The following is a 14268-nucleotide window of genomic DNA, read 5'->3' on the forward strand; positions in this document are numbered from 1 at the left end:
AGGGGAACAAACCCCAATATCTGCAACATAAAGAGAAAATACAGCTTCTGGGCTATTGGGATAAGTATTGCTCTTTTTCTCTAGCAAGTTCTTTGTTAGGTTTAGAAAGTTATACTCTATGTTTCCATTAAACACATAGGTCACAGAGATATGTAAAAGTGTGTATGTAATCAGTTGTTATTAATGTGCCTCCATTCCACCCTCCAGCACCTAGTTGTTACTGGTACAGCAAGACAGGTGAGCCATGTACCTCTTTTAGTTCCTTCTGCAGCCAAAATCCACTGATCCTTCTCGCCAACATATACAAATGTATCTATCATATTATACCTCATCGTGTATTTCAGGTTGTTTCCATTATTAAACAAATCCAGTTGTCCCAGACTGCAAGCCAAGATGTATTCTATTTGCCAACTGTATGGCAGTTGTCTTCTGTTCAGTGGGCAGTTTGCTTTATCTCTTCCACACCCACTCCTCTCTCTGGGGGGACATCTGCTATTGAATGTCACTGCATGGCTGAAAAGAACTACAGCATCCCATTGGGAGATGTGAGCCCAGAGGGAGGAGCCAAGCATTCCTACCCGGATATAATCTGGAGATTCTGGAACACCAGCACAGCTTCTCCACTGGATTCCCCAGAGGAACACCAGCTGCCTCTGCCACTGGATCTTCAGGGGAAGATTCCACCCTTCTCTACAGATCCCCCTTGCTCCAGCAGAACCACCCCTGACACTGCAGGAGGGCTGCAGCCACAATTCCAATGGGACTGCCACCAACAGCCTGACCCACAGCGTGTCAGGTTGGGTTCTGACTCTGTCAGTGTTGTTCTAGTGTACTGCATTGTTTATTTTATCCTTTTATTTTTCTTCCCTATTAAAGAACTGTTATTTCCTGCTCCCATATTTTTTTGCCTGAGAGCCCCTTAATTTAAAATTTATACCAATTGGGAGGGGTGTGGGGGGGGGTTTACATTCTCCATTTCAGGAGAGGCTCCTGCCTTCCTTAGCAGGCACCTGTCTTTCCAAACCAAGACAGCAGTTTATATTTATCCCATTCCTTTGGCAGCCTGGGCTGGGTGGCTGTTCAGATGGTTCTGGCATATTATTAAGCCCATGTCCCTACAAAACAACCTAGGCTGTCCTGACCTCCTTCCCCTTCACCTCAACAGGTCAGACAGGTGTGAAGGAACACTTCTGGGATGAAAGCAACACTTGTCCAGTGCCATAAAGGCACAAAGTCCAGATTTCAGAGCTGTCCTCCTGCCAGGTGCCTCCAGCTGCCCTGCTGAGCCCTGGCTCCCAGACAGCTCCTCAGAGCAGCCATCCCTGCAGGGCTGTTCCTCCCACACACTGAAGGCCTTTCACTGCTGCCCTGGCACTTGCCACCCTGGCACTGCCCTGCCCTGGTTTGCGCTGTGTCACCAGGCTGACCCCCAGGGCCACCACAGCTCGGGCTCAGAGCAGCCCCACCCTGCTGGGTTTCCACAGCCTGCCCACACTGACACCCCTAACATTTCCATCACGGATTTGTGTTTTTCCACAAGTCAGCAGCCCAGAAAAGTCAGGGGACAGAGGAAGTGGATAAATGCTGCCTCGAACTGGGCTTTTTTTCTTTCTGAATGCTAAAAAACCCCCAAAACAGCACTGAGCTCTGCCTGGCAATACTCAAGAGTGTTCCACCAGACAGCGTGGGGGAGTCTTTCCTGCCCACAAACACATCTTTCCCCTTGACCTACACCTGCCCTCAGTCAGCCCACAAATGATGCACCATCTGCTGCTGTCACCTTTGAGAGCATGACCTCCTCTGCTGGGTTTGCAGGGCCTGGTTTTTGGTAGCAGGGGGTCCACAAAGGTGGCTCCTGTGAGAAGCTGCTGGAAGCTTCCACCATGTCCAGCAGAGCCAGCCCCTGATGGCGCTGAGGATGGGCGTGCTGTTGGCCAAGGCTGGGCCAATGAGAGAGGTCGGAAACACCTCTGTGGTAACAGATTTAAGACGAAAATCAAAATATAGGGGGACACAGCTTTTTCTAGCCAGAGAAGAAGGTGAGAACATGTGAGAGAAACAACGTGGAGACACCAAGATCAGTGGAGAAGGATAGACAGGAGGTGCTCCAGGGGCCAGAGCTGAGATTCCTCTGCAGCCATGGTGAGAGTATGGTGAAGGAGCTGTGCTGCTACAGCCCTGGGAATCCATGGGGGATGCAGAGATCCACGGGGATGCAGAGATCCACCCAAAGCCCATGGGGATCCAGGGGGGATGCAGAGATCCATCCACAGCCTGTGGGGATCCATGAGGGATGCAGAGATCCACAGGGGATGTGGAGTTCCCCCCATTCCCCCCCAGCCCATGGGGAAGGTGCCCATGCTGGAGCAGGTGGATGCCTGGAGGAGGCTGTGATCCAGTGGGAGCCCCAGTGGAGAGGGGGCCCTGCTCCCAGGCTGGAGCAGCCTGTCCTTGGAGGACTGCATGCCGTGGATGAATGACCCACACTGCAGCAGTTTTGGGAGGACTGTCTCCCGTGGGAGGGACTCACTTTGCAGGAATTTTGGGAGAAGTGCTGCTTGTGAGAGTGGACCCAGCTCTGGAAAAGTTCACAGAGAACTGTCTCTCCCATGGTCTCATAGGGACTGCTCTCCCAGAGCAGCACAAGGAAATCTCGGGGATGAACTGACCCAAACCCCCATGCCCTGTCTCCCTGTGCTGTCAGTGGTAAGGAGGGAGGGGTTAGGAGAAGAAAAGGTGTTTTAAGGGCTTACTTTACTTCTTATTATCCTCGTCTAATTTTGAAAGTAATAAAATCACTTTGTATCTCTAAGATGAGCTTGTTTTGCCCTTGGAGTGTTTTCTCCCAGTCCTTATTTCAGCGTAGGAACCCTTTGTTAAATGTTCCTCTCCTCTGCCCAGCTGTGGCAGGGGAGGGTGAGAGGGCAGCTCTCGTGGGTGCCAGGCATTTGGCCAGTGTCACACCATGACAGCTCCAAAGACAAGAATTAACGGGACAAATCCTGAAGGAGTCAGTCTGGCTCCTGTCAGCTGGCTCGCAGAGATGGGATTGCAACTGCTCTAGCCAGTGGGCAGCAAAGCCCATCCAAAAGTCTGTGACACAGCACTGGGCAGCTCCTAACCATGCTCCCAAAGGTCCCAGCCCCTCAGTGCCACACTGGTGGCAGTGACTGCCGTGATCTGGCATCCCAGCCATGCTGATGGGCAGAGTTACACTCCTGGCTGCTGTGTAGAGGGAGAGCCAGCCCATAGATCTGTCAGGTGCAGGTGACAGCAGCACTGTGTGTCCCCAGGCTCGCTGTCCCCGGGGGCACAGGCACCATTGTCCCCTTGGAATTGTCCCTGTCCCACCGGGCCCCCTCTGCCCCCGCAGCACCGCTGCCCAGCCTCCCTGAGGAACCTTCTGCTGCCAGACGGGCAATTTGCAACCATTACGGGCTTTATCTCAGAAATTGTTTTCCCCCGATTGGAAAGATGACATTTTAATAGCCGGGCTGTGTGAGGCGAGGCGGGGATGGGCGGGGGGGCCGACGGCGGAGCTCTGAGCTGCCGGCAGCGGGACAACAGAGGGCACCAAAGGCTCCAGACCGAGGAAGTCAGGGCATAAATGAAGCGCTGGTGTTCGCACGAGTTCAGTGCTGGGCTCAGCCCTGCCGGGCTGTGACAGCCCCGGGACAGCAGTGACAGCACGGAGCCCTTCCCTGCCGAGATATCCGCGGCCTGTGTGAGGAGCAGCCCGCCCGCGGAGCAGGTAAAGCCAGCCCTCCCTTCCCTGTCCCACAGCAGCGACCGTGCCCTGCCCGGCCCCTCAGGGAGCGCCTCAACCCCTGCTTCCCGCTGCCCGGCTTCCCTGCTGCTCCCACAGCTGCTCTGCCTCTGTTCTGCAGCCACATCCCGCCCAGGGGCTCTCTGCCCCTCGCTGCAGGTCCCATTAGTGCTCCCTCAGCAGTGGGGACAGCTGCCACACGGCCTTGGAGCTGCCACCAGCTCCGTGCTTGTGTGGGGCTCCCTGGGGCTGGCATGTCCAGCCCAGAGGGCTCTGCTGTTCCTCAGGCCACTGATATGGCAGAGTGGCTTTTTCACTGCAAGGTGACCACAACAGGCTGCCAGGCAACAGCTGCAGCATAGGCTGAAACCACAGAGTGACCAAAACCTATGAGGCTGAAAGCCCAAGAGCACCAGGACAGTGGCTGTATGTTAGTTCCTCCATGAATTCCACCCTAAAGATGACTGTACGCCTGGGGTTCAGCACTGCCGTACCAGTTCTGGTGCTAGGGCAGGTGTTGTGCTTTCCTCTGCCAGATCTGTCTCCCAGTGTTGGACACTAGAAACAGTTAACTTACTTAATGCAATCATCTATTTTCACTACAATTTGCATATTGATGTTTAGAAGCTGCTGACTTATAAGGCGAGGTATTGGTAAGAGATTGTAGGAATCTGGGCACTTTCTGTGCCTGGCTCATTGCAAACCCTTCCTATATGAGCTGCAGACAAAATCTGATTCATCCTCTTTGCTGGTGGCAAATGCCCTGAGATATTTAAAGGAAGAGCAGGAGATATGTTCTCAGATTCATGTTTTCTGACTAAAATTTTTGCTTCCTACCTTTGAAGGCTGAGATCAGACACATGTGCTCATTTGCTCACTTTCCCTTCTTTCTCTGGAGGCCTGTAATCTGCTAGGACTGCTGATACTCCTGCTGAGCTGTTCCTCTCCACCAGCAGAATGGATTTGTGTTTGGGGGCACAAATCCGGCTCACAGCAGGCACCCACCCACCCAGCAGCCTGTGGCAGCATTCCCACTGTCCCTGGGAGCAAAGCCACTGGGCTGGAAGGGCTCAAGCCCTGAGGATTTTCTCAGGTCTGGCAAGACTCAGAGTAAAACCATGGAGTGGCTTCAGCAGCAAACCAAGGGCTGTGGAGGGCGAATGGGGAATGCTGCCCAAGAAAAATGGGGAATGCTGCCCAGGAAAAAGGGGGAATGCTGCTCAGGGCAAATGGGTAATGCTGCCCAGCTCTGGTGTGGGCTGTCCTAAAGCCAATGGCTCTGACAACCACAGCAGAGCGAAGGTAACAATGAAAAATAGTATTCTGCTTTGCTGTGACCCAACTGTTCATACCAGGACTGGAGGGATGGTGAGGAAGGCTTAACCCTGCGCCAGCAGCAAGAGAGGGCAGTCTCGGTAGTTTTGTGGACTGAACAAAAACCAGTTCAGATTTTTGAGGCTGCCCACATGAGCAGCGCACGGACACAAGGACCTGCAGGGCCATGAGAGGAGGGCACAGCCGCAGGACGCTGCCAGTGAGCTCAGTCTCATGCCTGCACTCTTTCCTTGCAGAGACAGCCCAACATGGAGAACTGCACTCACAGAGGTGCACATAACAACACTGTGGTGCTTCAGCTGATTGTGTACATCCCAGTGCTCGTTCTGGGGATCCCACTGAACGCAATTGCCTTATGGGTCTTCTGCTGCAAAATCAAGAGGTGGACCGAGACCAAGGTGTACATGATCAACCTCATCATGGCAGACTCTTCCCTGCTCTTCACCCTGCCTTTCCTTCTGTATTTTACCAGCTACACACATCCCATAGACCGGCTGTGTTTAACCATACAAAACATCTATTTTACAAACATGCCTATGAGCATCTTCATCATCACCCTGATTGCGATTGATCGATACCTTGCAATCAAGTTCCCTCTAAAAGCAAAGATCCTTCGATCCCCACTGAAGTCAGCTTCTATCTGTGGCTTTCTCTGGATAGCAATGATAACTTATTCCCTTTCGTATCGCACACATCGCGGTAACCAGGACGGTTTTTGCTTTCAGAAACAATCTCTTCTACCTAAATATTCCTCCTTATTCTACAGCATTTGTGGGTACTTTATTCCCTTAGGGATTGTGATGTTTTGCTCCATACAAATCATCAGATGTCTAAAAAAGAAAATGGCCACAGGTCCTCATGAGACAAAATTATTCCAGAAGGCAGTGCAGATAGTTTCTGTGAATTTGTGTGTGTTTGCTATCTGTTTCTCACCTTTCCACATCTCACTGCTCTTGCGGTTTGTGGTGGAAACTGCTGGAGCTTGTTCTCTGATGCCAGGAGTTATAACCTACATTAAGGTCTCTGCATGCTTAGCAAATTCTAACTGCTGTCTGGATGCATTTTGCTATTATTTTGCAGCCAAGGAATTTCCAGAGTTTTCTTCTATGTTCCCCAAGTGTATATTTATCAGGTCCAAGATGAACCAAAGCGAGGAGTCACAGCCACCCACGGATCAAGTGATGATATGAACAAGGTGTAGTGCATGGCACGTGTTGAGTGCCACAAAGCTGCTCAAGTTTTGAGGCACAGGCAATGGAGCCACATGCAGCGTTTGCAATCATTGTAGGCACAGGCATATGGACAAAAAGGGGCAAACCCCTCCAAAGGGTCTGATGTTAACTTGAATTTTGTCCTGCTGTCCTCAGTGACTTGACTCCAGCTCTGACTACTGTCTTGTATCATTGCATCGCAGCTCCAGGCGCCTCCTGGTGACAGCTTGTCTTGGTTGGCTTCATGGTCCTTCACTTTCAGTGACTTGTAAAAACTCCAAAATATTTCCTCCTGAGACTGCAAGCTCACATTCTGCTGATGTAAACTTAGAGACAAATAACTTCCTTAGTGACAACTGACATCTAGTTCCCCTACGAGTCTGTCACCACGCGGTAGTGACACAGGTTCAGACCACAGTCTGAAACCACTGACTAGACCTTGCTGAAATAAACAAAGGACTGTTCCCAGCACGGAAAGTGTCCCATATCCAGACATTAGATCCACCTGCTTTGCGTCAATGCTTAGGCAGACAACACAGCAGAAGCTGCAGTGAGCAACGGTGCCGTAAGAACAGATGAAACTACTCAGGTCATTCAGCTGATAACTCCAGTCCCAGTTTTCTTCACTGGTGTATTTTCTAATGTTCTGGCATTACTGGTATTTCACTGCAAGCAGAGCAAGTAGCCTGTGTGTGTATGTGACCAGTTTAACCATTGCACACTGTTTAGTCCTCGTTCTGCCTTCTAAATGATCTTTTCAAAGACAGGAAAAGATATGGGAGACAAATAGTGCCTGATCTTATCAACCATCTATTGCTTAAGGAGATGTGTGAGTGTTGTCACCCATCAACAAATATGCTGCAATTAACTACCCCCAGAAAGCAAGAGCCTTCTTGGCAGCCATCTCTTACAAGCCAGGCAAGTGGTGTTCAGCAAGGAAAAACACTGCTACTTCAGGAACAGCACGGAGGCCTTCAAAAAGATTTTTGGACCTAGGATTCCCTTCTGAGACCCTGCATCTCATTGCTTATAGTGAATGCCTGTTCCAAAACGATTATTATGATTTTTTTTATTATTTTGAAAAAAGAGATAAAGATTCATATCAACCTACTGTTAATCCAGACAGCAAACAACTTGCTTATTTTTGCAGATTCAGTCATGCTCATGTTTTCTCCCAGTTAACGTGGAGAACTTGTTCAATTTCCAATGGGCTCCAAATAGGTTATCTACTCTGAAATACAGAACAGCAATGCTTTTTATACATGTGGCCTCACATATAGGTCTCATAAGTGATCCTTTTTCTCATTGTAAAGGGGAAATTAGTTGATTTCACAATCTCTGTCATCACTAAGATTTTTTTTTTTGCTGTTTCCACTGAATGTATGAAAACAAACCAAAAAAAAAAATCCATACTTTTGCAAGTGAAAATAAAGATGTGTCACAGTAACATATCTATAAATAAATATTCATTTATTACCATTATACAGCAGAGTCCTCTACTCTTAATGCTAAACCTATACTGGAGATTGGGAGAAAAGCCTTTGCCACAGAGATATAAGATCTGCCTTCCAGCAGGGTATTTAACAGTGAAACCCAAAGATGAGCAAGGAACTTCCTGATTATCTGAAGATATATGTTCTACCTTGGACAAAAGTTATTACCTGGTTTAAATGTCAAGTTTAGGATGGGTTTCTGGCATCTGGTTTCAATCTGAACAAAGCCTCAGCTCCCTGAGTGCTCCCAGTGAATAGAACAGATGAGTTATCAGACCCTGGGCCACAACAAACTGCTGGCTTCCATCCAGCACTGCAATAGCAATCCAGGAGGATGGCAACATCCTTAACCCCAAATCTTTTCCATTTCCTAGCACAAGAGTCTGGGAAATGGCAGAGTCCATCAGCTGCCCCAAACAGCAAGGTTGAACCACCGCATTTTAGCAACATTTCTGCAAGATGTAACTTTCCTGTCCCTTAAAAGAAAAAAATGCTAATAATAGTTTCCACTTCAAGCTTGTGAGGGAGAAAAAAAAAGAAGGAAGGAAAGGAAAAGAAGGAAAAGTCTTCAAAGCAATTCAGAATCTTGCTTTTATGAATCTGCAAAAATAATCTGCTTTTATGTGGGTGGGTGGGTGAGTAAGTGAGTGAGTGAGTAGCCACCAATATAACATTTTTGGCCCTTCTATGCATGGAAAGCAGGGGCTGGCATTAGACACTATTTTGCTGTTTGGTGGCATTTGGGCAGGCCTGAGACCTGAGTTCTTATCAGAGGTTTGATCTCCAGGGGCTGAAGGACAATACTGGGGAGCTGTGGGCTGGGTGCTGCTTTCAGGTGCTGGAGGCATCTCTGATTTTGTTTCCTTGGCACAGCACAGCTGTTCCAGGCGTGAGTGCTGCCCAGCAGCCTCCAGGGAACTCCACAAGCCCTGGAGCAGCATCAGGCTCTTGGGAAGCACAGGCTTTTCCATGCCCTGCCCAGTGTGTGGGCACAGATACTCAGCTGGTCCCTGGTGCTGCTGATGCCTTAGAACTTTAGATTTTGTGTTTTTCATGTATTTATAATCCTGCAGTTCTTTAGTATATAACTCTAAACTCCACATTGGGCAGACACAACAATTCCTCTCCAGGCCTGACAATCAAGGACACCTCACTGCCTCAGGCCCTGAGAGATGTAAAATAAAAGTGAGTTGGGGGGAGCAAACTGGGGGTACATGGCTTCATTACCTGAAGCTGTACTTGGAAGATTGACCCCCAATATCAAATGGACAAATTTATAAAAGTGTGAAAACCTGTGACCCATCATCCATTTTTGGGTGTAGCCCTTGTGGGTCTTCGTCTGCCCTAAATGAACCTGAAGGCCTTACAATAAATATAGCTGCTTTTTATTCTCTTAATTTTGTCTGGCCTCTGTTTTTAGGTAGCCCCACAAGGCATCAGTGCAGGAGCATGGGGAGGGTTGCAACACAGGAGCCCCACAGCATTTCCTGCCATAGGCAATTCCGTGCATTGCTGGGGAAGGGGAAAGGGGAAACAGCCCCAACAACCAGGGCTGGTCATTGTGTGGGATTGCTGCACTTAGCCTCAAACCACCATCTGACACGCTAAAAATAAGACTGACATGTTTTGCTCTCAACCCCACAGTTCTCTTTTGGTCAAGATCTGCTGTTGCACCATCCCCTCTGGCCGTGAGAAAGGCAGGAAAGCAACCCCGTGGGGCAGAGGCACTGCAGGGCAGCCAGAGCCCTGTGTCCCTCTCTGTGTGTGGAGATGGTACCAGCACCCCTCCCATCCTGCCAGGGGCTCTGCCCCTGCAGCTGCAGCCAGCAGGACACAGCAATGCAGGGGAGATGGAGATATTCCCCAGCAGGGAGAGGAGGCAGGAGCTCATCAATGTGTCTGACAGCAGGCTATACCAGTGAATATTTTGTCCCACTGGCTACTTTCATTCATTCAGAAATCGCTTTTCCAGGCACAATGTGGTGGATGCTGGTGTCAGTGCAAGGTTCTTTGAGGACAGGCACCAGTGCTCTGCAGTGCTGCTGAGCCCTGGAAGAGCCTGCCCGAGAGCTGCCAGCAGGGACACAGCACAAGTGTCACCTCCTGTGCGCCACACGGGGACAGCACTCACAGCACTGAGACAGGCCGGGAGCTGCAGAGGCAGGGGAAATACCAAGTGAGCGTCAGTGGCCCATGGCAGGGGGGATAAAACCTGTGACTGCCTGGAAGGAGGGGACCCTGAGCAGCTGCCGATGATGGTGGCTGACAGAGGAACAGGGTGCAGAGAAGGATGGGGATCCTGATGCTGCCATGGCCAGGAATCAGACACAGACCCAAGAGCCTCAGCAGGAGCCATGTAAGTTCTCGGCAGACAGCACTTGATCCTAGCTTTGCCTGCTGGTAGCTGGTGTTGAGTTTGCTTTGACACATGCTGGTGAACATGCTGCTCACAGCCAGGTGCTTTGTGCCTAGTGACATGGCTGCTCCCTGTCTTGAGACCTCGCTGGGCTGATGAGACCCTCATCTGGCAACCACAGCACCAAGCTGTGGATGGAATCATCACATTGGAGAGGTTCTATGAGCTGAGCCCCTCCAGGCATGACTTTGACTGCTCATGGTTTATACCACTAGTGATTTCCTAGAAACAGACAAGAGGAGGCTGTGAACAATGCTTGAGGAGGATGCAAAGTTTTCTATACAGTGATGAAACTATCACAGTCCAGAAGCTGGATGACTTTGAAGACTAAAGTACCAACAAGGACCATGACATTAAAATGTTGTTGGTTGGGGATCAATGAGCTGGGCACACTAATATGTCAGTAACGACTTGTAAGCATCCACCAAGGAGCAGCCCCAAGAAAGGCCAAAGCAGTCCCTGGAAATTTAGAAGTTTGTAATATATTGTGACTGTACACTGGCATGGAATTATTTTCAAGAGCTGGCTTGTGATGTGCAGACAGACAATGCAGAAATACTCCAGAAACTCCTCTAATGTGACCTTAGAGCAAAGTGGAAAGGGGAAATACGTTTGCCCAAGACAGCAATTCAAGGTGCTAATATCAGCATCTTTAAGCTCATTCATCAACTTGCCTGAGCTTTTCTGGTAATTAGGCTCTTGTGGGGAGCCCAAGAGCACCCCTGAGACACAGACATCTGCAACCACTGAGCAGTCACAGAGCCAGCAGGTCACAGGGTCACGGTGCCACGTTTTCTCAGAATTGCTGGCTGAGAAGAGCTATGGAAGACAAGAGAACTACTATGATTCAGAGTGAAACGCTTTATAATAATCACAAAACTGCCTGGAAACCACTGCCCTCACCTCTCCAACAGCTGCAGGGCTTTTGGGGCTGTTCTGTCCCAGGGCTCAGGCAGTGTGACAACAGAAGCCACTCCTGCTCCAATCCCGGCAGGGGTGGCACTCAGGAAGGCAGAGAGAAGACCTCAGGACATTCCAGGGCAATGGGTGCCCTCCAAGCAGTCTGTTGGGCAAGGAGAGTCAACAGGCATTGCCCAGCGAGACATCAGGCAATGGAAGGCAAAGCAAAGGAAAAAGCCAAAGCTATTCCACCTCCAGAGGAGCTGCTGCAGGGATGCAGGGCAGACAAGCCTCTCACCTCCCTGCAGGGCTATTGCAGGCTCCTCAGTCAGCAGGAGGTGGTACAAGCCACACCAATGGTGATGACAGAGGAAGCTCTGCCCTTTGTTCAGGAGCACTGCGGGTGCTTTCTCGGCCAGCGTTGCTGCTCTCACAGCCACCAGAAATTGTGATCAGAGGACACCTGACTGGTCATGTGCAAGGAGCACTGCTCGTCCTGCCTGCACAGCACTCCACAGCTGGGCTGGAGGAACTCACTCTCTCCGAGGACAGCAAGAGAACAGGTAATTTCTCCTGGCTATTTACTCACATGGTTATTTGCGTTCTGCAAGGCTTCACCTTTCCCCAGCAGTGCTGGGACACCAGAATAGAGATGGAGAAAGAGAGGGCTGGAGCCAATATATTTTCAAATGTTCATATTGATACTGACCACATCTGACACGTTTTGGGGTGCTTGAGGGCTGTCTCAGCCTTTGCTAGATCTTTTCTAGGTCTCCCTGTTACGATCTTCCCTTTTATCTTACGGGCTCGTAGCGCATTTCTCATGTCCAGAGGACAGAGCTGCTGCAGATGTCTGCTGTACCACATTCCCTCACCCCTTCAGAGGTGTCCTGGTGTGATTCTGTGATTCCTCTAGATTTTCAAAGCTAACCAAGACCCACAGATGCACATAAATGCTGCAGCACTCCCTTATGGTTTGCTCGCTGGGGTTGCTTTTGAGACCCATGAACCTTCCCCCACAGAGCCACGTTCCCCCTGCAGGGAAAACCCAAAAACATGTCAGACATCTTGGGCTTTTTGTGTCCATGAACAGTTGGACATGGAACGTGCTTCTGCATTAACTTCTCCAAAGCTGGAGGGCAAACAGCAATATTACCCTTAGATCCAAGGTGATAAAACCACCTGCTAGACCAAACATAGCTCACCTCTTCCACATCACGTTCCTGCCATGGCATCGGTGAGTTTGTTTTGTCTTGGAACAGTGGCTGCAGTGCCTTTAAGATAAAGAGCAGCTTTGATAATCCTTGAAAGGCAGCGAGCAGACCCAGCACTCCGATTCTCAGTGCAGCCCTCTGAGTACAGAATTTGAAGGCAGCTGAAACCAGTGAGAGATACACCAATAATTGCTCGTGTGAGAGGGGAGATGCAGAGACATCTCAGGACTGAGGGAAAGGACAGCTGTCCTTCTGCTGCACATCTGGGACATTTTAAGCTGTGAGGTCACTGGCTGGCTTCCACTGAGCCCTGCTGTAAGGGAAGGGATGAGAGCTGGGTTTAGGGATCCCCTTCCCACTATCAAATGTTTGCAATGGCTCACATAACTCCTTGCTGCAGGATATCTCCTGCTGCCTGATCCAAGTCTGAGCCAAAACAGGGGCCCAAGCCCTTCTCCCTCCCACCCTCCAGGATCAGTCTTCCCCACAGAGGGCCCAGGGAGAATCTTAAGTTTTTCTCTCCTTCACTACTGATCAGGCTTGTGTCCCTGTCCCTCTTCTTCCCACTAGGTACCCTGCATCAGGCAAAAGGTGGCAAAGCCCCGAATTCTCTCAATTAGAATTAATCACTGATTCAGTCCAGAGCCTCCCTTGTAAAAGGCTTAATTTGCTTTTCCAGGAACTGTACGTTTTGATACTCCCAAAATGAACCACAGCAGCTGCAATATCACAGCCTATGAAATATTTTCAGTTTTCCAGCTGTGTGTTTACATCCCAGTTCTGTTTTTGGGCATTGTGCTGAATGTGTTGGCGCTGTGGGTGTTCTGTTACAAACTTGGCAAATGGACAGAAACCCGAGTGTACATGGTCAACTTGGCTGTGGCTGACTGCTTGCTGCTCTTCACCTTGCCATTCAAAACTCTGTCCCAGTTCCAGCACCTGAAGGTGGATGGCTGGTGCCTGGTTCTGGAAGGTGGCTATTTCACAAACCGCTTCATGAGCATCGGCATCATCACCCTCATTGCTGCTGACAGGTACCTTGCAATCAAGTACCCTTTGAGATCCAAGGCACTCAGGTCTCCTCTGATGGCAGCTTTTGCCTCTGGAGTCCTCTGGACAGTCATCATTTGTGAGACTTCTCTCATTAAAAGCTTTGAGGACCGAAGAGAAGATGATTTTTGCTTTGAAAAATCTTCTGTGACACCCTCGGTGATCACGCTGTGTACCATTATTGCGGGGTTTTTCATACCGCTGCTCATCTTGAGTTACTGCTCCATACAAATCATTGCAGAGCTCAGGAGGAAGAAGACTGACAATTGTTGCAATGAAATGCTGACCAGGAAAGCTGTCTACATTGTGTCTGCAAACATGGCTGTGTTCATCATCTGCTTTTTACCTCTTTATCTCGGGCATCTCCTCCGCTTCGTCCTGGACTCCGTCAGCTCCGACTGCTCGGCAATACAGAGCGTCAACAACTTCGTGCACTTCGCCTCCATCCTGGCCAACACAAACTGCTGCCTGGATGCCATTTGTTACTACTTTGTCAACCAGGAATTTAAGGAAGCATCTCCCAAGCTAGCAAAGTCCAAATCTGAGGCCGGTGAAGGAGCTGAAATTCAGCTCTCACTTGTAACACGTTAACACAAAACACATGCAGCACGCATTTTATATTTGCCGTGTTCTACTGGGACTCACTAGCAGGGTTTCACACTTGCTTTTTATAAGAGTGGGGTGGAGGGACATTGTACTAATGGGAAACATTCAGATACATGATTCAGCTCTGAATCAGATAACCACAGCAGTCCAGGTTCTGATCTAAGGATCTAGATTGCCGTTGACAATTCTCTGCCTTAATGCAAATTTGCGTAAAAGGGTAGGGTAGATTTCCCCTGCCAAAAACCCCCATCTTTCATTTTCCCATGAAACCCAAAAG

General features: G+C 49.7%; 2 protein-coding genes across 2 annotated transcripts; both read left to right on the forward strand.

Moving 5' to 3' along the window:
* The first annotated feature begins 5349 nt into the window (after nucleotides 1-5349).
* On the forward strand, nucleotides 5350-6291 carry LOC128941135 (G-protein coupled receptor 35-like). Its single transcript, XM_054283084.1, has one exon. It carries the CDS (start codon nucleotides 5350-5352, stop codon nucleotides 6289-6291), a length of 942 nt encoding a protein of 313 aa, XP_054139059.1.
* A 5104-nt stretch (nucleotides 6292-11395) lies between these two features.
* LOC128941122 (G-protein coupled receptor 35-like) lies at nucleotides 11396-13976 on the forward strand. Its single transcript, XM_054283065.1, has 2 exons — nucleotides 11396-11684; nucleotides 13015-13976. The coding sequence occupies exons 1-2, from the start codon at nucleotides 11396-11398 to the stop codon at nucleotides 13974-13976; spliced, it is 1251 nt and encodes a 416-aa protein (XP_054139040.1).
* Nucleotides 13977-14268: the final 292 nt, after the last annotated feature.

This window comes from Melozone crissalis, unplaced genomic scaffold (assembly GCF_028551555.1).
Source record: "Melozone crissalis strain CALT ecotype California unplaced genomic scaffold, PUWL_Pcris_2 ptg000034l_1, whole genome shotgun sequence".
NCBI lineage: Eukaryota > Metazoa > Chordata > Aves > Passeriformes > Passerellidae > Melozone > Melozone crissalis.